A 26,574-nucleotide genomic window follows, 5' to 3' on the forward strand; every position below is an offset into this window, starting at 1 on the left:
GTCCTGCTTGTTTGTAAATCATGCCACCCCAGTGCACACACAGCTTAAGGCGGGGCCTGGCTAGGAAGCCCGGAGATGCCAAGAAGCTTCGAACGGTGGTCCCAGCTGCTGTTCCTCAAGGCAGAGGGTCACAGGAAGTCAGAGAACCTCAGAAGGGTGGGGGAATGGGAGGTGGAAGGAGAGAGGTACACCATCAAGGTCACCCCAATTTACATTCTTACTCTGCCCTTTACTGAACTAGAGGTGCTATATGTTCTAAAATGGGCCAGTAGAACTCTGCCTTATATATGATTTGGGGTGAGTTTCTTAATTCTAGGTCAGTGGTCTCAATGAATGACACAGGATATTTTGACCCAGGTGTTATGATCCCTCAAGTATGTTGTGCAGCTGCTTAAAAAAAAAAACAAAACCTGTCAGGAGAGAGACTGACTTTAGTTGTAGGAAGAAAATATAGTACTTTGAACTGGAAAAACTGACCTGGAGAAAAATTAGACCTGTCAGAAAAAAATCAACACAAAATCAAACTGACAGTGGCTAAAAATGCACGTGGCAAAATTGGTTATTGACTGAAAAATTGAAGGAAGAATCAAACATTCTTGACAAAATTTAAACCAGCAGATCTGATGTGAGAAAACTGGGTATGGTAGAAATGATTACCATTAAAGAGTGTTCACAGTGGTCGGAGCTACATGGGCAAAATTTGATAGGCACACAAAAAAGTAACTGATAATGAATCAAATCTTCACTACAGAAGACACGTGGAGCAGAACTGATGTTGTAAGAAATAGTTCAGTGAAATAAAAGTGAATTGGAAAATTAAGAAATGGTTTAACTATGCTGAAGGAAAAAAAAGAATTGCACAAACTCATTTACTTCTAAAAAACACTCCCTTAAAACTGTTTTAGTGTTTGTATAATCCTGATTATACTGACATAGAGTTAAAACGTTTCAGGGTCAAATTGCATAATCAAAACATCTTGATAAATGTTGAAGAAAAACATTTATCTCAGTGGTCCTAACCAGTTGCAATTTTTTCCCCAATAAAAGATCAGAATAGAATGTGAACAAAATTATACAAATAATTTACTAGGAAGATGATAGCATGAGAACCAGCTTTCCTGCAAGAATGATTCTAACACTAATAGATTTTATTTATTTATACTTTAAGCAATTTAAAGCAACTTTAGAAACTAACAATGGATAACTATATTTTAATTTTTCCAAGAAAGAACAAAAACCTGAGAATGACACTTTGTATAATCATTGTTTCTTAAAAAGAAAATGGCATTTTAACACCCTAAAAAAAAAGGGCGTAATTTCAGAATTTAAAAAAAAAATCTGAATGCATCTTTACATGGTGTTTAATTTTCTTGTTTTCCTGAAGAAAGATGAAATTCCGTTCTAACTTTTTTGGGTGTCTTTTGCCCTACTGAGTGGAGGGCAGATGGGTAGTCTCTCTGCAGCTCAGCCTCCTCATCCATAAAACGGGAATAAAAGATAAAGCTAGTTACACAGTGCCTGAAACATACTAAGTGTTCAATAAATGTTAGTCTAAAACCCAGGAAGCATAACAATCTAGCTGATTCCCAGCCTTAGACTGTACCCCTACTATACTTCAAGCTGAAAATTCTTTAGATGTTCTGAAATATAAATACATATGGTAAGAATACCCAAAAAGTGTGGTTTGATTGGGACAACCCCTTCTTCCTCTTCACCTACCAAGAAAACACATGTGGCCAGTAGAAGGACCTGGGAGGGCAGGTGGGACTGGGAAGAAACAGCCGCTACTGGAAATGCACAGCTAATCTCTGGACTGTGGGCGGGACTCCTGCTGTGCAGCTATTTGGGGAACAAGTCTCTTAAGGTTGGTGGCGAAGGACACTTGCTGTGGCTTTCTTGTTCCAGCAGCCTCTCACCTTCACCTTCTCCGCACAGAGCTCCCTTTAGCTAGAGATTCTATTCCCCAGTTCTCCGCTGTAGGATTCCGAACTCTGGGTGGAGATGTCCACGTTTATGCCGCTTATGAGACAAGATCAGCACCCTGATGCTATCACACTGAAGGCCTCTCTCTCCAGCCCCAGACAATTCTTCATCCATCCATCCACCAGTATTACCCATCAACCATATCCCAAATAAATACGTAAAAGTAAAGACACAGTTCCTGCCAAGAATTTTAGACTGATTCACCTTGTCCTTGGACCCAACAAGTGACCACACACATAGGCAGCCCCTCTCCAGTGCTTTCTCCTTGTTCGTCCTCATCTTTAGCTATCAGTCCTCAGAGGGGCCTCCCTGATCCTCCCTTTTCTCATTAGATGCCCCCCCCACCTTATTCTTTCCGCCTACAGCACTCATCACAGTCGTAATCGTACATTTATGGGTTTATGTTGTCCACAGCTCTTACGTGTAAGCTCCAAGCAGACAGGCGCCACAGCTGTTTTGATCTCCATGGTTTATGCTTGGAAATCAATGTTCTTTTGAATCAATTCCCTTTTCTCAGCATGATGCAGGGGAATGTATGCTAGACTGAGAGTGAGGATCCCTGGGCTCTGGTCCCAGTCCCATGGCCACTTGCTGGCCTATTGTAAGTTACTTTGCCTCTCCAGGTCACAGTTTCATAGAAGAAGAAGGTTGGATTGTGATGTTCAAGGTGGGGAAGGGGTGATAAAATGTATGTGTCGGGGGTACATAAGCGAATCGTAACAATAGTCATCTTACAACTTGATCCAAGCAAGATTTCCGCCGAAACTTGACCAAAGACCTCTTGGATAGTAAGACTATGCGAACGACAACGAAATGACCTGGAGAGCGTGGTTATAAAAGACAGAAGATACAGGAGTCCAGCTCAAGAGGTTCCTGGTCCACTTACAGCCCACAGGATGGAGCAAGACACCACGGATAAAGGGTGGGTGGTGGGGAGGAGTTCCAGGACAGCTTGTTTGTGCCTGAATCGGGGTCAAAGTCAGTCAAGTGCAGGAGGCAGAGAAGTCGTAAGACGAGTGAGTGAGGAGAAGAGAGGCGGTCCCCCTCCATGCTAGAGGCACCCCAGTTAGGCCAGCAGAACATGGGACTGGGTCTTCAATGGTCAAAGAAGCCATCATTCAGGTTCAGATTGAAAGGGGGACAGAGTGAGGCGATGGGAACTCAAACTCCAGATCCGCCAACTGCCAGACTCATGTCTCCGGCAGATAGACTGCTTTCTCTTTTCAGTATGAATCCCTCATTTATAAACCCAGACAAACAACAGAACCTCCCTGGTGAGGGTGGTTGGGAGAATCAAAGGAAGTCACATTTGAAAGCACTTAGCCCAGTGTCTGAGGGCTTCCCAGGTGGCGCAGTGCTAAAGAATCCGCCTGCCAATGGAAACACAAGAAACACGGGTTTGATCCCTGGGTCAGGAAGATTCCCCTGGAGTAGGAAATGGCAACCCACTCCAGTAATCTTGCCTGGAAAGTTCCATGGACAGAGGAGCCTAGGGGGCTACAGTCCATGGGGTCTCAAAGAATTGGACATGACTGAGTGACTGAGAACCCAGTCACAGACCAGTATCTGGCACATAGAAAGCATTTTATGAGAATTAGTTCATCATCACCACTGTTATTAAATTTGTGAGTGTGTGCTCAGTCGTGTCCAACTCTTTGCAATGCTATGGACTGTAACCCATCAGGCTACTCTGTCCATGAGATTTTTGAGGCAAGAATACTGGAGTGGGTAGCCATTTCTTCCTCCAGGGGATCTTCCCAATCCAGGGATCAAACCCCCACCTTCTGGGTCTCAGCATTGCAGGCAGAGTCTTTTACCACTGAGCCATCGGGGAAACCTTTGTTATCAGTCTATCAAAATAGACAACTGATAAATCATAAGATTTCCATGATATTAGTAAAAATGATACTTAGCAAAAATGATTAGAACTGGGCACAAAGCTAAACTCAGTTCTAAATCCACATGCTTCAACTGCGATTCCTGGCCAGAGACTCAGGCTACACCAGCCTGCCTGAACACTGGGTCCAGAAAAAGCCCTGGAGCTCCTGTAATGCCTTGGAGTGTCTTAATCACACCCTGAGGTTCAGAATCTTTTCTCATGGTTGAAGAGGGATCAGTGGAAGCACAGAGACCACTGCTACACTATGCTTCTCCTGTCAAAGCGTCCATCACTTGATAATTGCTTGGTTAACTAAACAGCTTAAAGGCACGACTGTCTTGTTCATCACTCTACCCTCAGCACTTCCCCTAACACACAGTGGGCCCTCAGTAAGCGTGTGTTGTCACACGAGGTGGGAAGAAGTTCCTTTCAAATAACATCCCTGGATTTCAGTAAGCGATTTCATGTGAGCATGCATACTCACGTAGGCTCCATTTCTTGGTTCTCATCACACGCCAGCTGGGCCCCTAACACCTCAATTTCTTGTGCTTTGAAAAATGTTCAAAGGCGTTCCCCTTCCTCCCTAGGCACCCCATTCTGACTTACGCTAGATAAGCAACTTCAGATTGCTGAACAGCAATATACAACACAGCTGGGCGAAATTCCTGTGTCCTGAAATTCCTGGAAAACCATGATGCACAGCAAGCATTTGGAGCATGGACCCAGGATCCCTACCCCCAGGCCCAGAGTCAAGAGATGGGAGGAAGGCAGCATCAAGCAACTGGAACTGAGCCTTGACTTCCTGAAAGTATTCTGATTCCTTTCCAAGGGCCCCACCCTGGGCAGAGAGAGAGATACCACAGTGAATTAATTGCCAGCACTTTAATCACTGGCTGGTGAGCCGGGGGCTTCTAGCATCTCCAGTTTGGGGGATCTTTGTCTTTTGAGTTCACAAGAGCCAGAATGAGAAAAATCTCTTCCCCAAGCCCACGAGAAGGTCAACAGTTTTGGGCTGAGTGTGACTGCTAGTACCCTGTGAGCTCAATGCCCAACTCCAAGGAAAAAAAATGGCCAAGTGAACAGTATGAAAAGGCAAAAAGATATGACACTAAAAGATGTACTCCCAAGGTTGGTAGGTGACCAATATATTACTGGAGAGGAGTGGAGGAATAACTCCAGAAAAAATGAAGAGACGGAGCCAAAGCAAAAACAACGCCCAGCTGTGGATGTGACTGGTGATGCAAGTAAAGTCCGACACTACAGAGAGCAATATTGCATAGGAACCTGGAATGTTAGGTCTATGAATCAAGACAAATTGGAAGCGGTCAAACGGGAGATGGCAAGAGTGAACAATGACATTTTAGAAATCAGTGAATGAAAATGGACTGGAATAGGCGAATTTAATTCCAATGACCATTATATCTACAACTGTGGGCAAGAATCCCTTAGAAGAAAGGGAGTAGCCATCCTGGTCAGCAAAAGAGTCTGAAATGAAGTACTTGGGTGCAATCTCAAAAATGACAAATGATCTGTTTGTTTCCAAGGCAAGCCATTCAATATCACAGTAATCCAAGCCTATGCTCTGACCAGTAATGCTGAAGAAGCTGAAGTTGAACGGTTCTATGAAGACCTACAAGACCTTCCAAAACTAACACCCGAAAAAGATGCCCTTTACACTATAGGGGACTGGAATGAGAGAAGTAGGAAGTCAAGAGATACCTGGAGTATCAGGCAAATTTGGCCTTGGAGTACAGAATGAAGCAGGGCAAAGGAAACAGAGTTTTGCCAAGAGAACGCACTGGTCATAGCTGACACCTTCTTCCAACAACACAAGAGAAGACTCTGCACATGGACATCACCAGGTGGTCAACACCGAAATCAGATTGATTATATTCTTTGCAGCAAAAGATGGAGAAGCTCTATACAGTCAGCAAAAACAAGACTGGTAGCTGACTGTGGCTCAGATTATGAACTCCTTATTGCCAAGTTCAGACTTAAATTGAAGAAAGTAGAGAGAACCACCAGAACACTCAGGTATGACCTAAATCAAATCCCTTACGATTATACAGTGGAAATGACAAATAGATTAAAGGAATTAGATCTGATAGAGTGTCTGAAGAACTATGGACAGAGGTTCATGACACTGTACAAGAGACAGTGATCAAGACCATACCTAGGAAAAGAAATGCAAAAAGGCAAAATGGCTGTCTGAGGAGGCCTTACAAATAACTGAGAAAATAAGAAAAGCAAAAGGCAAAGGAGAAAAGGAAAGGTGTATCCATCTGAATGCAGAGTTCCAGAGAATAGCAAGGAGAGGCAAGAAGGCCTTCCTCAGTGATCAGTGCAAAGAAATAGAGGAAAACAATAGAATGGGAAAGACTAGAGATCTCTTCAAGAAAGTTAGAGATACCAAGGGAACATTTCATGCAAAAGATGGGTACAATAAAGGACAGAAATGGTATGGACCTAACAGAAGCAGAAGATATTAAGAAGAGGTGGCAAGAATACACAGAAGAACTATACACAAAAGATCTTCATGACCCAGATAATCACAATGGTGCAATCACTCACCCAGAGCCAGACATCCTGGAATGCAAAGTCAAGTGGGTCTTAGGAAGCATTAATACTACCAACAAAGCTAGTGGAGGTGATGGGATTCCAGGTGAGCTATTTCAAGTCCTCAAAGATGATGCTGTGAAAGTGCTGCACTCAATATACCAGCAAATTTGGAAAACTCAGCAGTGGTCACAGAACTGGAAAAGGTCAGTTTTCATTCCAATCCCAAAGAAGGGCAATGCCAAAGAATGTTCAAACTACCACACAATTGCACTCATCTCACACACTAGCAAAGTAATGCTCAAAATTCTCCAAGCCAAGCCTCAACAGTATGTAAACCGTGAACTTCCAGATGTTCAAGCTGGATTTAGAAAAGGCAGAGGAACCAGAGATCAAACTGCCAACATCCACTGGATCATAGAAAAAGCAAGAGAATACCAGAAAAACATCTACTTCTGCTTTATTGACTATGCCAAAGCCTTTGACTATGTAGATCACAACAAACTGTGGAAAATTCAAGAGATGTAAATACTAGACCACCTGACCTGCCTCCTGAGAAATCTGTATGCAGGTCAAGAAGCAACAGTTAGAACCAGACATGGAACAACAGACTGGTTCCAAATTGGGAAAGGAGTACCTCAAGGCTGTATATTGTCACTGCTTATTTAACTTATATACATAGTACATCATGTGAAATGTCAGGCAGGACAAAGCACAAGCTGGAATCAAGATTTCCAGGACAAATATCAATAACCACAGATACACATATGACACCACCCTTATGGGAGAAAGCAAAGAACTAAAGAGCCTCTTGATGAAAGGAAAAGAGGAGAGTTAAAATGTTGGCTTAACAATCTATGTTCGATACAGGATACAGGATGCTTGGGGCAGGTGCATGGGGATGATCCAGAGAGATGATATGAGGTGGGAGGTGGGAGGGGGATTCAGGATTGGGAGCTTGTGTACACCCGTGGTGGATTCATGTCGATGTGTGGCAATGCCAATACAGTATTGTAAAGTAAAATAAAGTAAAAATAAAATTTTTAAAAAAATGTTGGCTTAAAACTCAACATTCAAAAAACTAAGATCATGGCATCCAGTCCCATCACTTCATGGCAAATAGATAGGGAAACAATGTAAACAATGACAGACTTTATTTCTGGGGGCTCCAAAATCACTACAGATGATGACTGCAGCCATGAAATTAAAAGACGTTTGCTCCTTGGAAGAAAAGCTATGACCAACCTAGACAGCATATTAAGAGACAGAGACATTACTTTGCCAACAAAGTTCTGTCTAGTCACAGCTATGGTTTTTCTAGCAGTCATGTGTGGATGTGAGAGTTGGACTATAAAGAAAGCTGAGAGCCAAAGAACTGATGCTTTTGAATTGTGGTGTTGGAAAAGACTCTGGAGAGTCTCTTGGACTGCAAGGAGATCAAACCAGTCTATCCTAAGGGAAATCAGTCCTGAATATTCATTGGAAGGAATGATGCTGAAGCTGAAACTCCAATACTTTGGCCACCTAATGCAAAGAACTGACTCCTTGGAAAAGACCCTGATGCTGGGAAAGATTGAAGGCAGGAGGAGAAGTGGATAACAGAGGATAAGATGGTTGGATGGCAGCACCAACTGGATGGACATGAGTTTGAGCTGGCTCCGGGAGTTGGTGATGGTCAGGGAAGCCTGTTGTGCTGCAGTCCATGGGGTCACAAGGAGTCAAACACAACTGAGTGACTGAACTGAACTGCAAGCATTTTATGTTTAGCTCAAAAGTTCTCAGGAGAAGGCAATGGCACCCCACTCCAGTACTCTTGCCTGGAAAATCCCATGGACAGAGGAGCCTGGTAGGCTGCAGTCCACGGGGTCACGAATGTCAGACACAACTGAGTGACTTCGTCTTCACTTTTCACTTTCATGCATTGGGGAAGGAAATGGAAACCCACTCCAGTGTTCTTGCCTGGAGAATCCCAGGGGCAGGGGAGCCTGGTGGGCTGCTGTCTATAGGGTCGCACAGTCAGACATGACTGAAGCGACTTAGCAGCAGCAGCAGCACAAGTTCTCAAAGAAACACAAAGTACAAATCAGAATGCCAACTCACTGATCTTGGGCAAGTCACTTCACTCCTCTGGGTTTGTTTCTTTTGAATCCCTGAGCTCTTGATTCCCATGAGATTCTAATGTTCTAGGAGTCAGAAATTGTATTATGTTTATGAGCAGAACATCCAAAACCCTTAGAATCATAATCTCTAAATGAAACTTAAGTTTCTACATGTAGACATTTTTCCAAATGAACAGACCTCTCCAATGGAAGACAAAGAGTTAATGTGAATGGTTTTTTGAAGCTAAATTATATAATCTTTCGATGCTGTTTTATTATATTCAAATGCACGCCCCGACTTCAACCAGATCGAGAAGGCATACTCTTTCATTGAGTGCCCAGTGAACAATTTTAAGGAACTTTCCTTTGTTCCTAGTTTCCCTTCTACATCTCCAATCATTTGCTTTACTCTGTCTCGTGGATTTCCTGTCTTCTGCTACCCTATATGTTAAGGTTCCGAAAGGTTCTGAGTTTATCCTCCTTTACCTCTCAATTAGACTCCTTACCTGGACAACCTCACTCCTGCACCTTACCCCTACAACAACAACCACCACCCTGACCTCTGTCCAGGCCTATCCTCCTCCCTAGCATGACCCGTGCCCCCACCTGCCTCTGCACATCTCCCGGGAGGTGTCCTATAGGTTCTGAAGAGAAAGTGGGTAAGATACAGACAATCATTTATCATCACCCTTCTCTCACCTTTACCCCACATCTGCTCCTCCCACTGACTTTCCTAGTTACCCCTAAGACCAAAAGAACATGTGATCAAGCTCTTCTTCCCTCTTTGCAATTATCATCATCATTAATAATTAGTAATAATGGCTAACATTCACTGAATGCTGACTGCATGCCAAGCGTTGTTCTAAGTATTGTACGTGTGAGATCTCAAACTTCAAAGCAATCTGAAATGGTGGGCACTGTCATTACACTCATGTCACAAATAGTGGAATTGCAACACAGAAAAGTGAAATCTTTTGCCCAAGTTTACACAACTAGTGTGTGTCAGAGTCAAGGTCTAAGTCCAAACCCACTAAAGCTCATTGCCTTTTGGAGTACGAAGTGCCTCTTTTTAACATCTCTGCAGTTGGCCCTTCTTCCATCACTACCCTCCCAGGAGTGACTCTTCTCTCACCAAAGTCACTCAATAGCCTCTACCTGGACCCCCAGCTTTCCCCCTCCCAATCACCAACCATTCCATCACACAAACTGCTCCTAGAGCCACCTTTCTTTTTCAAAAAAGTAAAATTTCATTGCAATATAGTTGATTGACAATGCTGTATCTTTCTAAAACTCATGCTCAGCTGAAAAGTTTCCAATGGCTCCCAAGGGCAGGAAAATATAATGTCCCAAATACATGCAAACATTTAAGACTCACACTACCTAAGTCCTACCCATATTCCTACTCCATGGTCCTCAACCCTTTAATTCAGCCACATTAACAGCAGCAAACTCCTAGCAAGAGCATCTTGCTGTTTCATAGGGTCCCCTGAATGTCTTTTTCCCCTAGTCTACTAATTAAAGCTTTCAAGTCCAACCTGAGGGTTTCCACTGTGAAATGCCCTTCAGCCTGACTCCCACTGTGAACACACACACACCACAAGCAGGTGGAACACTGCCTTTTGAGCTACTCCACAAACATCCCACGTGGTATTTTAGCAGCTCTAATGTACACAACACCTCTTTGCCCAACAGGCTTTCCAACTGGACCATGAGCTCCTCAAGGGCAGGGCCCAAGCCGGTACCCAATAGGCACTCACTCAGTGAAAGTCAGAAAATGAACTTATTCCAGTAAAGAGATGGGATATTTCAACATACAGATGATTATACATCAAGGATTGCTTTGCAAATGTTTGAACATACTTTAAAGACTCTGTTCTCTTACACAATGTAAAGTTGCCCCGGCAAACACTATGATTTTTTAATGCAAAAAAACTCTGCAATAGCAGATAATATTAGTCATTCTAAACACTGAGGCTTCTGAAAGTGGAAGATGTGACTGGAGTAACTTCCTATGGGGCCATCCAAAGCCACCTGGCCAGGTCAACCAAGACCACTACACACGGAGCTGAAGACAGAGTTGAGGAACCCAACACACATCCCACTGGCATCGGGGACACGTTGGGTATCAGTCTCCACCCGAAATCTGCAAGCAGCAGTGGGGGTGGGGATAGTGAGTAACTATTGCCAACTAGAGATTCAACTAGAGATGTAGAGATCTGAGTCTTGACCAGTGACCTCCAAAGCTTTCTGGACCAACTCCCCACTAGGAAAAGTCATTTTATTATATTCTCCTGAGAGATGTATATTACATGCACTTATAAATAATTTGTATACAGGTTAACTTTACACTTTCACTATTTCCTACCTGTATCCCCTTAAATGGTCTTTGCACCTACCCCGCTTTTTTGGCCATGTCATACAGCTAGTGGGATTTTAGTTCTCCCACCAGGGATTGGACTTGCCCTGGACAGTGAGAGCTCAGAGTCCTAACCACTGGACGACCAGGGAATTCCCAATGTGTCCCTTTCTGAAGCCCACTGACCTAAGGAATATCTTCCCATCCCCCTGAACTGCAGAGGATGTACGGGATGAAACCCCAGGACCGTGGAGTCCTTGGTTCGCAGGCACGTGCACACCAGCACACGTGTCGCTCCAGCACAACGCACCCCTCCCGGCTAAGACAAGGCCACGCTGTGCCTTCCGTGGTCCTGCAGCTCCAAGCATCAGAATTCCTCCTCTGTAGCTCTGATTGTTTCCACCCTCCAGCCCAACATCCTCCCCCTCCTCCATCCACGTGGCAGCTCTTCCCATATCCAAGGACACTTATCTAGTCCCCAGTGAGCCTCCCCTTCTCCAGGGAATCCACACAAGCTGATGGGGCCTCTCCATCTCCAGTGACAACACCGCGCCTGCCTCCAACGGCCATTCCACATGCATTTACATGGTCCCAGGCTGGCTGCTGTCTATAATTGTTACAGGAAACCATTGGTTTGTAAACAAAGTCTTTCTAGTTCATCCTCAGCTAGATAAAGCCAAGTGGAATGTATGTGTGTGTGACTCAGATTCTACAAAAACTGCCCCACAGCAACCATACCACTTTCCTTATTAAAAGGAGGCATTTCTAAAGGTGGCCCACTCTATGGTGGTCCAAGCCACAGCTGTAATCAATGTATTAAACAGACATTAAGCTCACGTTCTTGGGAACCTGCATCCATCCATCACACATGAGTGAGCACACACATAGGTATGCACGTAAAACATGAATGCAGGCACACACATACACACAGAGTAGACTTTAGTAAGGCCACAGACATTTGTTGACCACCTGCTTTTTGTCAGATACCAGAGACATGCCATTTAGCCTTCAGGCCTGTAGCATTAATTCGCAAAAGGAAAAAAGAGTCTTCCCTTGGCTTCATGTCTTAGAATTCTCAACGAGAGTTCCTCCTCATGTATACTCCTGTAACAGGAATCAGGAAACCCAACGGAGCTACTACAACTTGCATTAAGGATGTGAAAACCAAAGAGAGATGAGAGACACATTAAAACATAGCCAGTGGTTATATATTCTACAAAATTCTAGCAAAAAGGAAAAAAAAAAAAATTAGCCCCAATCTGCATTAACACAAGGCTGAAAACTCAGTATCAGGATGGTGGTGGTTTAGTTGCTCAGTCGTTGACTCTCTGCAACCCCATGGACCGTAGCCCCCTAGGCTCCTCTGTCTGGGATTTTCCCGGCAAGAACACTGGAGTGCATTGCCATTGCCTTCTCCAGGGCAATATCAGGAGGAGCAAACAACAAAATTCCCACAGCAACTAAAACCCAATCATCTTCTTCCCATGTGGCAATTAGCACTTGACTGTGTGAGATGCCCATTTCCTTCCCTGGGTGTGTGGTTGGTGAAAACGGGCTGGACAATGGGGACTGCCACAGAAGAAGTCAGTGACTCTGAGTACATTTTCATGCTCTGAGTCAAAAGGATGTCTGTGGGCTTTGCTCTTAAGAGCAAACTATTTTAAACCATGAATTATGAGACAAATTCTCCTATCTTTGCTGCAGTGTCAGTAAAGTGACTGTCAATGGGGAGGTGGCTGAGAGCCAAGACTAGCCTCATCCCCTTTAGGGTGCAGGAGGGGATTTGCTTGGCAGGTTTCCAGTCCGTGCCAATGTGGGAGCAACATCTTCTAGCCCTGCCTAATCCTCTCCCTGGGAGACTTCTTCCCAATAGTGCCAAAAACATGGGACACCCAAGGCAACCTGGCAGAGTAGGAAACATTTCTGAATAGGGCATATGCTTCCAAGGCCAGTTTCCAGGAATAGCTACTCAATGCTACATCGTCTCATACCCTTGTCTTTTTTTTTTTTTTTTCCCGTAAAGCATCCTACTAGGCTTTTAAGCAAAATCTTGATGTGTGTTGGGGCGTCTGATCCTGGCTGCCACGATAGACTTGTCAAGTAAGTCCAATCCAATTCCATTTTCCTCTATTCCATAGCATTCTGGAACTTCTCCTCTTATTTCTGAGCCATTAGATATTTCCAGGGGGCTCCTTGGAAATTCAGAGATGCTGAAAAGCTGGCTGAATATGGAGGAAGATGGGACATCTTAGAGGGGATCAAATTAGGCACAGATAATAGAGCCAGGGATGGGGCTAAGCACGAATCCTTCAGAGTACAAGCTCCCCAGGAACGAAATGACTGGAGCATGAATCACCTGCTTATATCAGAATTTCTTCCCACGTCAATCCCTCCCATGTCATTTAAGATTAATCACAAGCAGTTAATTCTAAATAACTCAGTGGTGGGTATACTGTTAGTGCTATATTAGAGAATCCCTTACGAATTCTACTTTGTGCAAGGGTTAATTCCTCCAAAGCATCACCCAGAACTGTTATGACCTACCCATCCGCCCCACCCACATGGCAAATCATAAAGGTCAGATTCCTTTAATTAAAATGAGAACCACTGAGGCAGTGTCTGAGAAGCAGACTTCAGCCTGATGAAGGAAGAGCTCCACGATACTCTGTAATCAGAGATACATCAGGATGCCTTGGAAAGGACCAAGCCCCTGCCGTTGCCACTGCCCGGGAGAGATGTCTTACACAGTTGAGAAGAGGATGTGAAATGAATAATTAGACCCAATGACCTTTATAGAACCCTCCAGTAATGTACAGCCCATGGTAACTATACTATTAATAATACAGTATTGCATGTTTAAAAGTTGCTAAGAGAGCTGATCTTAAAAGTTCTCATAATAAGAAAAAACATGTTGTAACTATGTAGCACATTAAAAAGTAGAGACATTACTTTGCCAACAAAGGGCTGTCTAGTCAAAGCTATGGTTTTTCAAGCAGTTATCTATGGATGTGAGACTTGGACTATAAAGAAAGCTGAGAGCTGAAGAATTGATGCTTTTGAACTGTGGTGTTGGAGAAGACTCCTGAGAGTCTGTTGGACTGCAAGGAGATCAAACCTGTCAATCCTAAAGGAAATCAGTCCTGAATATTCATTGAAAGGACTGGTGCTGAAGCTGAAACTCTAATACTTTGGCCACCTGATGTGAAGAACTGACTCACTGGAAAAGACTCTGAAGCTGGGAAAGACGGGGGAGAGGGAGATGACAGAGGATGAGATGGTTGGATGGCATCACCAACACGATGGACATGAGCTTGAGTAGGCTCCAGGAGTTGGTGATGGACGGGGAAACCTGGCCTGCTGCAGTCCATGGGGTCGCAGAGAGTCAGACACAACTGAGCAACTGAACTGAACTGAACTATGTAGGGTGATGGATGTTAAGCAGGCTTATTGTGGTGATCATTTTGCAATACAGACAAATATTGAATTTGAAATTATATTACACACCTGAAACTAATTTAGTATGTCAATTATGCCTTAATTTAAAAAAAAGTTTCCTCCAAATGTATCATCCCATGATTGTTAACAAGCATCTTGGTTTCTTGTTTTGGGGGAAGGGTGGATTTCTGTGTTTGTTTTTGAACACCTTGGTTTTCAGTGCATCACACAGGCAGAGCCATGACTAGAAGGCAGTAAAATGTCTTCCTGACCTCTACACGGGTCACAGGACCTGTGGGGCATCCCTTACAGACGATTTCTCCCATGGCACCAGAGCACCCCTCTGATGTTTCAGTGTGACTCCTTATAAGAAGAGACTCACAGCACACTGCCTCAGCCTGAGCTCCAGACTTGCCTTTCCTGACCGAGATCAAGCAAATATGCTGCGGGACGATCATTAGCCTTTCAGAATCCCACAGATGAGAGGCTTAACACCCCCCAGCCTGCTCTTCCTCATTCCCTTAGCCATCCAAGGCTAACCATGCAAGAGACAGGACCCCTTCTGGAGAGAAGCCTGAGAGAATGAGAAGGAAGGCAGAGACCATGAGTGCTGGATGAGCCCTTTCCCACCATGTGGATCACAGAGAAGCAATGTCAACCTTGCTCATCCCTCCTGGCGATGGGTGCTCATTTTTATTTGAAAGCAACCTATCAGGTAAACAAGCTGTACACTCTCTCACTGCACTTTTTCTATTCCAGTCATGCCTGGAGGAAAGGTTATGGGGTTGCCTGGAATCCTGCACCTGCCAGCATGGAGACACCAACCCTAACATTGATGACAACCATGGGTTTATCAAGACATTGGCCTCTAAGGACTTTACATCAGCAAACAGGACCACTTCAGGAGAACTAAATCCACAGGCACGAGGAAAAACTTTCAGAGAAGGCTTGGATACATACAGTTCCCTGGAGAAACACAAAGGAAAATCTCCCCCGAGCCACCTTCCTAGCTGCAAAGATACTGTACTTAAAGAAGAGCCTCGGTAAAACCAAAAGGATATAAATGCATTTCACAGCTTAAACCAAGAGCTTCCCATTGCCCACAGCCTGCATCCCTGCCTTTCTTTCATCCTCAGCCCCTTTAGGACCTTGCACAAACTTCCAGAAAACTGCATCCCCCTCCTTCCCTTGAAGAGCTGAGAGCATTCGTGATTTTTAGGTCCACATGGCAAGTAAGTGGAGTTGGGCTGGATGAGGATGAGATGAATTTGTTTTTAAAAGCTGCTGGTACTGGTTCCTAGATGTTAAAATAAATTTTTTTTTGAAAATACATTATGTTGGAATATTGTGGCTAGCCGTGGAGGTTTGAGCGCAGACACAGATGACGACACATTTAAAGGGGCCCCATATTGCTTTAAATAGGTCACCCAAAGACATCAATTTCTGGAGAACAACAGCAGTAATGACAACCCACTGGCACTGTCAGTTCCCAAGCAGATCACAGAGGCAGGCCTGCCGAGCCATGCTTTGTCCCTCTCCTCTTGTCAGCCGCAGCCTGCCACCTGTAACGTGGCCCCGCACTGAGCCGCGCAAACCAAGCATCCCAACCTCAGCTGTGAAACCTCAGGAGGGCCCCGGATGCGTCCCCTGCTTCAACACCAGCTTGTTCCTCGAAATTTATAGCAAACATTTCTGAACACATCCTCATTACACACTGCATGTCGTAGATGACCCCTGCTCCCCACCACGCCTCCCCAAACCGTGTTCCTCTCTGCCTTCAGCCTCCCGCACTCCATCTCCGTGGCTCCTCCTGCCCTGTTGTCATGGGAAGGGAAATGCGTCTGTGATGAAGGGTCAGAGGTCACTGGGGAATCACTCATACACCCAGAGCCAACATTGCTGTCACTGGACAGCAACAAGCCTTCTTAACAGAGGCGGATCCACAGAGTGGGAACCGGAAGCTCGTGATGCCAGGCATGCCTTAAGGAAAAAAGAACAAAAACCACAAGTACAATCATACGCACGGGGCCTTGAAAAGGGACCGTGCAAGTGAAGATAGGCCAAAGGTTTAGTTTTGTGGCAAATCCGCCTCTGTAATAAACTCCCTTCCCACACACACAAAGGAAAAGGGAGGAATAAACACAGAGGAAGGGAGTTCGGTTTTGCTCTCTGGGAAGAGAGTCAGAAGACAGCAGGAAAGCAAGAAGTGTGAAGGATGAATCCTGGAGCTCCATCTTTGACCGCCAACCCTGGGTGGGCTGCCGGCCACTTCCTGGTACCTGGGAAATCAAAGGCGAGTCTGAAGAGGTCGTGCGGTCCAGCCAGTGATGCTCCAGCATGGGGAAGCCGTGCTGTAACTGCCTCGGGACCCATGGGTCCATTCCCAGGCACTTCATTTCAAACCAGGGTGGGAACGGAATACTCAGATTCATTCATTCTCTCTCATTCTCTCATTGCCTCTCTTTCTTTCCGACTGGGAGGAGCAGATCTCCTGGGACTGGCCAAGCTGATAACCTCCTGCACCGGGAGTTTGACATTTTGCTTATCATCAGCAACCAGGGAGGCAATGCTCCATTTCACAATGGAGACACAGGCCATTTGTGTTAATGAAGGCAGCCTAGGAGCAGATATAAAATGCTAGGCTGAGGATCTGGGCTCTTGAGTCGCAGGGCCACCTGACAAATAGGCAGCATCTAAGCTTGCCCTCACGCTGTCTACCTGCAAGATGAATGGCGCTCTGAGTTTGGATCTCCTCACCTGTTCTGTGGGACAGTAAGGCCTGTGCTGCCCACCTCGATGGGATGCCTTGTGAACCGGAACACCACATTTATGGGGCAGAGAGCTCTGAATCCAGTCCAGAGGCACAACCACTGTCACTGACCCCAAGCTCTTAGGCAGGGGTAAAATGGTGATGAAATTGGATTCTAGATGCTCCCCAAATTCCCCTCCTTTTCCTTCTGCTGCCTCTTTAACAAGGATGAAGGAAAATGACAGAGGTGGGGGTAACTCAAAGGGAAGCGTCAAACCTTCCATGAAACCAAACTGACACAAAATTCATTCTTACACCCACCAGGCAGCCAACAGCCCAGAGTTAGGTCTCCTTCTTTCCCAGAGACTGTGCTGATTGTTTTATATGTTTCGTCTCGTTCTGTGCTCTCAATTCCCTAACATGTGATTTCTTGTTATCCCTGCTTTGCTGCAAGGCAGGACAGCACAATGGTTAAGAGCATGGGCTCTGAAGCCACACCCTTGAGATATATACTCCATTCCAGTCTCTCCCTAGGGGTAGTTACTTAGCCTTTGTCCCTCAACTTCCTTATCTACAAAATTAGAATAACAATAGTGTATCAAGAGTGGTTCTGAGGGTCACAGGAGCTGATACAGAGCAGACCTGGAGTGAATGCCCTGTGACTGCCAGCTGCTCTTATTATTGTTGTTATTATTGTTGAGGATGCTGAAGCTTCCAAAACCATCTCCAAAGATGGCACGTAAGTGGACAAGCCTTCACGTAAGTCCAGGAGCTGTACTCTTAAGCACAGCACCAAACCTTGATCAAGTTTTTGACTTCTCTGCTCCTCAGTTTCCTCATCTGTGAAATGGGGCTAGTTAATGGTATCAGCTGCATAGGAGTGTTGTGAGAATCAGATGGGACCATGCGTAGGAAGCACCTAGGATTCAGGCCGGGGCAGTGCTCAAAAATAGTAAATAACATCACTATTACTTTTTCTAAGGAAGGCTGCTTGATCTCTGGAGCCTTGTTTCAAAGCCTCTCTCACTTCATTTCCACACCCTACCCCTGACTTAGAGCCAGTTACCCCAGGGGAGTAGGAGGCAATGGGGAGGGCAAGTTAGCTCCACCCTCCCAACACATAGCCCACACCCCACCTCTTCTGTACCATGAACAGGGAACTGAGCTGACGGCAGCTGCTCTGGGACAGCCTGTGAAGGGATAGGGGACTTAAAGATAATTAAGATGATTAGCCCCCCAGCGCTGGGCCTGTGGTGTCTCATCACCAGATGCAAATACAAGTTCAGGGCTCCTGGAAGGCTTCTGGCAGAATGCCCGCCCGCCCCTCAACCCTGCTGAACCTGGACAAAGACTTACACAAGGCCCACCCTCTCTGCAGCCCACAGCTGGAGTGCAGGCTGGGGTGGAAGGAGAAGGCTGCTCTCACATCCACAGAAGGGGGTACAAGGAAGAAGGGTCTTCTGTCTTTACAAGGAGGCAGAGATGCTATTGTGAGGAGGGGGGTGGGGGGAGCAGTTAAAAAAAATTGCTCTTCCCTCGCAGTTAAAAGGAGGATAATTGGAGCAAGTGGCAGGCGGCAGCTCTGTCATTTAGCATGCAGCATACCCAGGAAATCTCGCTGGGTAATCAGGAGGAGAGGACGAGAAAGAGCAATCAGACCCCTATTCAGGCTCCTTTAGCGACAGCCCCCGCTGGCTGGCTGGCTGGGCCAGGGGAGAGCGGGGCTGGTCCTAACGCCCGAATGCTGGGTGGGAAATCGAGTCCTCCCTGCTTCTGGGCTTGTCTCCACCCCCCAGGGGGAAGGATTCTGAAAAGGAGCTAGACTTGGCTCTTGATGACTCACCACTGCCCACCCCGCTCCTAGGCCCTAGGGGTTGACTGAGATTAGGAACAAAGCCACGTTACTATTCAGGCAGAAGGGGCAAGGGCAAGGGGAAGAAGAAACGGTGGTATTTTTATACAAATGCCCCAAACGGGAGGAGCCACAGCAATCACTGGGACCTTCGCTATAGCATCCTGTCTCTGGCTCTTGGTGAAGCCTCGGGGGTAAGCACCTCTTGGAATACCTTTCCATCTTAGTTCTGGCTTTGAGAAATGGGAGAAGAAACGGAACATTCTCCATAAAAAAGAAAACTAATTGAAATTCACTTTCGGGAAGGCACACCAAGGCCACACAGTGGAACTGAGCCATCCATCAAACCAACCTGAGTAGGATGTCAGCTTCAGACGGCGGGAGGGATGGGGGAGGGATGGGAGGCTAGTGGAGCCCGTACCACCGTGTGCTTGTACTCAGACTCTGGTCCCTATTACCTGCACCCACAGGTACCTCACTGGGGGATCCCCACCTCTGGAAACAGCTGAGACTCAAAACAAGCCGCTTTTGCCCTGGGCACCTGCCTAAGTTAGCAGGAAAAGACGGCAGACAATGAACCAACTTTTCTCTTTGCCGACTCAACAGGACCTCATGTCACCTCACTGAAATTAACCTAAAAACACGGATGCACAAATGATCTTTGACACAGGTAGACCCGTGGATTAAGATCTGATCATAGAGATCAACCTGTGGAAACTTCCCCACCTTTCCTTGGCCCCACCCCACCTGCAGCAGGCTGGCTTCAGGTTAAATGAACTCTTCAGGGAAACTGGTACTGAAACGGAGACACCTTGGCAGTGAACCAGTTCGTCATGGCTATAAGATTGTTGAGAAATTCAATACCTGCACATTCACAATTGAGAATGTTTTAAAAACAATCAAGCTAAACTCATGTCAAAGTAATGACAAGCCCCCAGTAACCAATGAGAGGGCTGCTGTCTGGAGGCAGCTGGGGGTACCTCCTTATTGTCCAGTGAGGTTCAGAGATGCCCCAAAAGAGGACATACTGGGCTAAACAGAAAAAGCCAGGTGAATATCTCCCACCACAGAGGGATTATACTCCAAAACAGATATGCATAATTTTAAAGTTATTTTGAGGCAAGATTAAAAGTCATCTTGAACAAATCTGAAGTTGAAAACCCAAACATTTGATTTATAAACATAACAACCTAGAAGAAAAAAAAAAAAAAAAGCCCAGGACCCCTCTCTCTCCAGCATGTGCCAGAATGTTCAATGTGGCCATTAGCTGGTTTGAGAGTCTTGGGATGAAGGTTCCCTAAGTAGGCTGTGTGGGGTTCAGTCTGCAGGCAGTCTTTTGCCACAGGAAACAGAAGATAACTGTGTCCATAACTTGTCCCGCACAAACCCATCTCTCCCACAGCAACTATCTCAGGGGTCTTGTGGGTCTTACCTAGAAAAGATACCCAATGGGAGGTCAAAATCGCCCAAAGCAAATAGAAGAGATGGGCTCAGCCATGCGTTCTTCCTGGGGTGCAGGATGGAGACATTTCCAAGCCACTGAGGCATGGAAAGCCAGACAGGCCAAGCAAACATCAATACCACCAGCATGCTAGAAGCTAATGGACCGCAGAGAGCGCCTCCAACAGGCCCCGACCACATCCATCTGAAGCTGCAGGAGCCCTCCCAGCTCTTCCTGCCCTTGAACTGCTAAAGCATGAAGCCCTCACACGATCAAACAGCACGGCCCATCCTGCAAAGTGGGATGATCAGAGGCTTGGTACACAGGACCCACTGCTGGGAACAAGTCCCGGGGGTTTCAGTTCTGTGACATTTGCAATTTAAAGTGGGCGAGAGAGCCACCCTCACTGCCCGTTTTACACTGTCTTTAGGAAAACGGGCAGTTATTTGTTTGTCTTGTTTTATGCAGATCAGCTTGCCACTCAGCAGCTGCTGTGGGTGTTTTTTTTCCCCCTTCATATTTTACAGGTGAGTTTTCCCCCTGCTTACTCTAAAAATTAACTGTGTGGAGAGAACGGATATTTCCTAAAAGCCTGATATGCATCTTTGTGATTGACTAGACATAATGACAATTACCAGGAGCAACAGGCTTCAAGTCACCAACAGTAAATGCTGGTACCTCCAACATCTACCCTCACCTCAGCCATTACACTGCTCCAAACCAACCAAGTGTTAGTAGTTAGTGGAGTGTAGTTAATACTAAGTTTGTTTACTGTATTATGTACCATGAGAATAATGAAATATGCTGTGTTTGCCTTCTACAGATAGAGGCATCAGTCCATAGCCACGAGATGGTCTGAACCCTATAGAAAAAAAAAAATCATTAAAATATATATATTGTATTTAGCTATTAAAAAATTGACTGCTTATCATCTACTCTGAAGAAACTCCTCTGGAGACCTCAAACAAACATACACACACACCCAAACCAAAAAAAAAAGAAAAAAGAGAGAGAGAGAGAGAAGAAATTGTATACATATACAGTATAGAGATTTCTTCCTGCAGAAAAGTGCTGATCCAAACCTGCCCAGAGGAAATGAGTTCTTTTTAAACACAAAAAATGCAATCAGGGATAATCAGCAAGTTAACAACACACTTGCAAACACTATGGTCCCTAGAAAGGAAGAATGCCAGCTTCCAATGCCAGTTCTGAGAACAGAACAGATCCTTTGGGCGAAGGAGAAAACAAGTGTTCATGTCAGCTTTCAGGAAGAACTTTCTCCAAAGCCCAGAAGCTCTGGAACAGCAGTCAGCTCCAGGGGGACCTGCTTGTGCTAAGTGCTTCAGTAACCACTGTCCCCAGATGACTCTGTGGGTTGGGGCTGCCTCTACCCCTCTGCCCCATCCCTAATCCAGTGGACTCAGTGAGCAATAACAGAGGTCAGAAAAGGACTTCTTGCATGCCTTGCATCTCCCTCTCTGGCAACCCACCCACAAGAAGGGAGGTGTGATGGCAGGCCCAGAAGAGGAAAGAAGCACTCTTGCGATAGCCCATACTTGACCTACAAGGAGGCTCCCAAGAAGATCCCCAAAGTGTCCTGGTCTCCAGCATGTAGCACCTGTGAAATAAACTTTGTTTTGATTTAAAGAAATGTTTTAATACCTGCTAGTAGATAACGTTCGTATCAACCACAGCCTGCTTTAGGAGTTGGGTGGTTTCAGGGAAAGTGTAAGGAACATCTGCAGACACTATTTTTAATTACAAATCCCAAGGCCATAGGGTATCACCTGAATGAAGGGATTGTGGGAGTCTGTGCTAAGACACTCACTTGGACCCACCTACCTGACCTCCCTTGACCTGTTGGTTCCCAACTTTAGCTGCACAATGGAATCACCTGGGGGTGTTAGTACGAGGAGGCGAGAAGTCCCCCCCAAAATGCCCTGTCTACCCATCAGACACCTTCCAGAAAACTGTGGGGGGAGCGGCACAGCTGAAGGACTGGGTTGACAGCAAGGCTGGGTGTGGACCCACAGTCTATCAACCCTCATTCTTTGCACAGGCATTCCTTATATTAGGGACGATAAGGAGAAAGTGAAGCGAGTGTCCCGTCTATTCACAAGGGCCCAATTCTCAAGGGATCAGGAGGGCCATAGACAGCCACTTTGCCCCTTTCTATCTGACTTCTGGCCTTGTACTGATCCTTCAAAGCTTCACCGCAGTGGAAACAGCTGAGCTGGGGCTCAGATCCTATACTCGACTCTATCCAGCTTTTTGAGCAGAGCCAAACATTTGTGTAAGGAAGGAGCCCATGGTTGAGTAGTCAGGATTCTCTCCTGCTGAGATCTCATGGATTTTTCCATCAAGAGAAAGCCAAGGATTTCTACCACACCCTCAGGGAAAGAGACCCAATTATCTAACAGGCAGCTAAAGAGGTGGGTCAATGATAGAACTGGTTTCCCTCCAGGGGATCTTGATCCTTACCCAAGCCATCAGGGGTAGGCTCGAGCCTCAGAGGGGTAGAGAAGAGGATCCTTACCTTCCGAGCACAGCTTGCCGCCATAGCCAGTGGTAGAACAGTCACAGGTGGGGTGTCCATCCAGGAGAAAGCAGATGCCGCCATTTTCACAGGGACGCTCACCGCAGGGCCCCTCGGCATCCAACTGGACACCCTGGCTTTCCAGAAGCCGGGGCTCTGAGTTGCCGTACTTGAGATCCGAGATTAATCCCTTGAAGCTGGGCATGGCCTGCACCCCATCAAGGGTCAGGGCAGACGGCCGGATGTCGGCGGGAACGCCGCCCAGGAACAGGTCACTGACCACGTCCATGTAGGGCCGCTGGGGCTGCAGCTCCGCGGACCTGCCCTCCCCGTCGAGCACCAGCACGGTGCGCAGGCGGTCGCGGCTCACCATGACGAAGTGCCAGCTGCTGTCGTTCACCCGCTTGCCGGACAGCACGGCGGTCTCCGCACAGTCCATGCTGAGGCGCAGCTGCACACGGCCGTCCACCAGGGAGAGGCAGAGGAAGTCGCAGACGCCGCCGTCGTCCAGGTAGAGGAGCAGCCCCGCGGACACGTTGGTCTTGAACTGGAAGCTGAGGTCGCTGCGCGTGCTGGCATCCCAGCGGAGGTAGCGCGCCCACTGGTTGGGGAAGCCCATGAACTCCAGGCCCAGGCAGAGCCCCAGCAGGGATCCCAGCAGGAGGCTCACCTTCAAGGTGAAGAACACCGAGTGCGTGGTGAGGCTCATTCTGGCGAAGGCCCAGAGGCCCGGAGGCGGGCAACAGCCCTTGGGGGGCAATCCCCCCGCCCCACCTCCTTTGAAGTGGAAGGCAGAGAGGAAGAGGAGATGGCTGGGGGACAGAGGACACACAAGAGGGAGGAGGCACACACACACGGAGAGGAGGATGCGGAAGGAGGAAAGAAAACCAGGAAGCCCCTGGTGGGCACCCACGAGCAGAAGTTCAGTAAGAGACGGAGCGGTGGAAGGCCGGGGCAGCAGTAGAGGAGGTCGCCCAGGCGGGCAGGGGGACAGTGAGGGTGCAGAGTGGGGAGCAGAGTGTCTTTCTCCAAGAAAAGATCTCAGCTATCCAATGTGGATCCGGAGGCCTCGATTTGGGCAGGAGAAAAGTACACGGTGGGCCGGCCGGCGGGTGGAAGCCTTCAGCAATGTCCACCTCCCGGCAGCAGACCCCCAAACGGCCCAGCCAGGGAGGCCGGGGAGAGGGCTGGGGTCAGGGGGGCCGTGATGGAGGAGGAGTGAGCAGTCAGGTGAGCCAGGCGCAAGGCAGAAACAGGCCCAGGACCAACCCTGAAGGTCGACCTCCTAGCAGCAGAGGGCCGCGGGAAGGGGAGCAGCCGGAAGTTGAGAGCTCAGGCAGAGCAAGGCCCGGGGCCGAACTGAAGTGGACTCAGGCTTCATGGTGCGGGCTAGAGGCGCGCTGGCCCGTAACCTGCCTCCCAGGACTCCAGAGAAAAGACCTGCAGGGAGGAGAAGGGGAGAAGGAAAGAAAGATTAGGGCCCTGTGTCAGGAAAATACTGCGCCCTATTTCACAAATATTGATGGAGTGCTGACTGCGAGCCCAGCTACTCTAGTGAGTCCCAGAGCGCTTGGTGCTTTAAGCGGCAGGGAAGGCCCAGGGTCTTTCAGAGCCATGTCAGGACCCCAAACTCAGCTCCTAACGATGCACTCAGGTTTTCCGCGTGCAAAAAGAGTGCCAAGCCATATCAGCACATTTTTACAATGTTCATATCACAGGGTCACGTGGCCAAAATTTAGTTTTCAGGTATGTGCTAACATTTTAGATACTCAAATACACACATGCAGTTTTAACTTGTTTCCCTATTAAAAGACATGAACATGACAGTGAGTTTTTGTTTGCTTTAGATTTTCCTTCTCATTTTGCCAAGCCAATGTCTGGTGTAGGCAGCCGAAGACAGGTCCTCACCTTTACATTTTGAGGGAATTATTTACAGGAGTCAGTGAGAATAAACTAGAAGGTGGGTAATGAGCAAAAAACACTCGTCTCTTAACTAAATGTTGGAGAAAAGGTCTTGTTGAGGGGAGCGGGGAAATGTGCTTTGAACCTTTAAAAAAAAAAAAAAGAGGCTGAGTATATCCTAGTTCTTGTATATGGAACTTTGAGAAAATTTCTTAACTTATTTGAGTTTCTATTTTCTCACTCATAGAGAACATAATAGCCTTTTTACAAAGTTGGAGACAGGATTCAATACAATCATGTATTAGAAGATTCTAGCATGAGACTACAGCCACAGTAGGGGAACAATGAACGCTACCTCTTCCCTATTTGTAAGGAAGGATGAGAAGGGAGGATCGCTGGTGTATGTCTATATTTGTGTGTGTGTGTATATCTGCAAAGGGGGACAGTATATTAAAACATACATTTTTAAATTAAAAAAAAAAAACGAATGAGCAACAAATGAATAGTTAAGGAATGCCACAGACCTAGAGCATATCATACATGTTTTATACTGATTGTAAATGCACCAGGACGCAGTTAAGGGGTGGCCGACTGAAGGCAGACTTTGGTCACAGGGCTGAGAGGAGACTTCTCTGTTCGCATGAGAGCAATGAGTGTAATTTTCAAGAGTTATGCAAGTTGCTGCTTATTAATTGGCATGCTTGATAATTCACCATGGTCGCTGTCAGACCACTGTCTACTATGTTTATGATGGCTGCATTAGCAAAGCTAGTTATTACTCATCTTTTGAAGAGGAAAACACTGTTCCTCAAGCAGGAACAAACACCTATTTCCAGTGAACACACAGCCCACCCAAAAAGAGGCTGATTAAATCCATGATAAGGAAATCCTCTGTGGTATAAAACGTCCTGTACACACAGTGTTTCCCAAAGCGTGGCATGGGCGCCTCCAGGGGTGTGAGGAAGTCTTAACTGGAACATGAGCATAGCGTGTGCCAACACATGCAGGCTTCGCACAAGCACAAGCCAAACCAACGTTTAAAATGCCAGCAGTTTTTGGACCCCCCTGGGGCTTCCCTGGTGACTCAACAGGTAAAAGAATCCACCTGCAATGCAGGTGCTACAGGAGACATGAGATCAATCCCTGAGTCAGAAAGATCCCCTGGAGGAGGACATGGCAGCCCACTCCAGCATTCTTGCCTAGAGAATCCCATGGACAGAGAAGCCTGGCAGGCTACAGTCCAGAGGGTCACAAAGAGGTGTCCATGACTGTAAGTGACTTAGCATGCATGCACGGTGGTACAGTGGATAAGAATCTGCCTGCGGATACAGGGGAGGCAGGTTGGATCCCTGGTCTGGAAAGATTCCACAAGCTCCAGACAACTAAAGCCCGTGCACCGCAAACGCTGAGCCCACACTCTGAAGCGTGTGAGCTGCAACTACAGAGCCCACGTGCTCTAGAGCGCCCCCCCCCCCAAAAAAATCACCAGTTTTTGAGCTGGTTGATGACACTTTGGTAGCACGAAATCAGCTAAGCTAGAATATTTACACCACAGAAATAGGCAAACATCACAAATCAGAATCTGAAAAGATGAGATTTAAGGAAAGCCTTGAAGGAGGATGAGAGGACTAGCTATGTAAATGTCTGGGAAGAAGGTTCCAGAAGGACTAGTGCAAACACTAGGTCACTAGTGCAACATCCCAGGGGAGAAGAGAGACCCTTGTGCCCAAAGAGGGCTTCTTCTGCTCCTAGTATCTGCCATGTATACATAATTTTTTAATCAAAA

At 46.6% G+C, this 26,574-nt stretch overlaps 1 protein-coding gene across 1 annotated transcript in view; it reads right to left on the bottom strand.

The window, feature by feature from the left end:
- The window catches only part of NRXN3 (neurexin 3), a 1,763,013-nt gene extending 1,739,418 nt beyond the window's left edge, over positions 1 to 23,595 (bottom strand). Inside the window, exon 1 of the mRNA XM_068964453.1 lies at positions 22,887 to 23,595. Coding sequence (XP_068820554.1) covers positions 22,887 to 23,595 — 709 coding nt within the window. The remainder of the gene's footprint in view (positions 1 to 22,886) is intronic.
- Positions 23,596 to 26,574: the final 2,979 nt, after the last annotated feature.

This window comes from Capricornis sumatraensis, chromosome 2 (genome assembly GCF_032405125.1).
Source record: "Capricornis sumatraensis isolate serow.1 chromosome 2, serow.2, whole genome shotgun sequence".
Taxonomy (NCBI): Eukaryota; Metazoa; Chordata; class Mammalia; order Artiodactyla; family Bovidae; genus Capricornis; species Capricornis sumatraensis.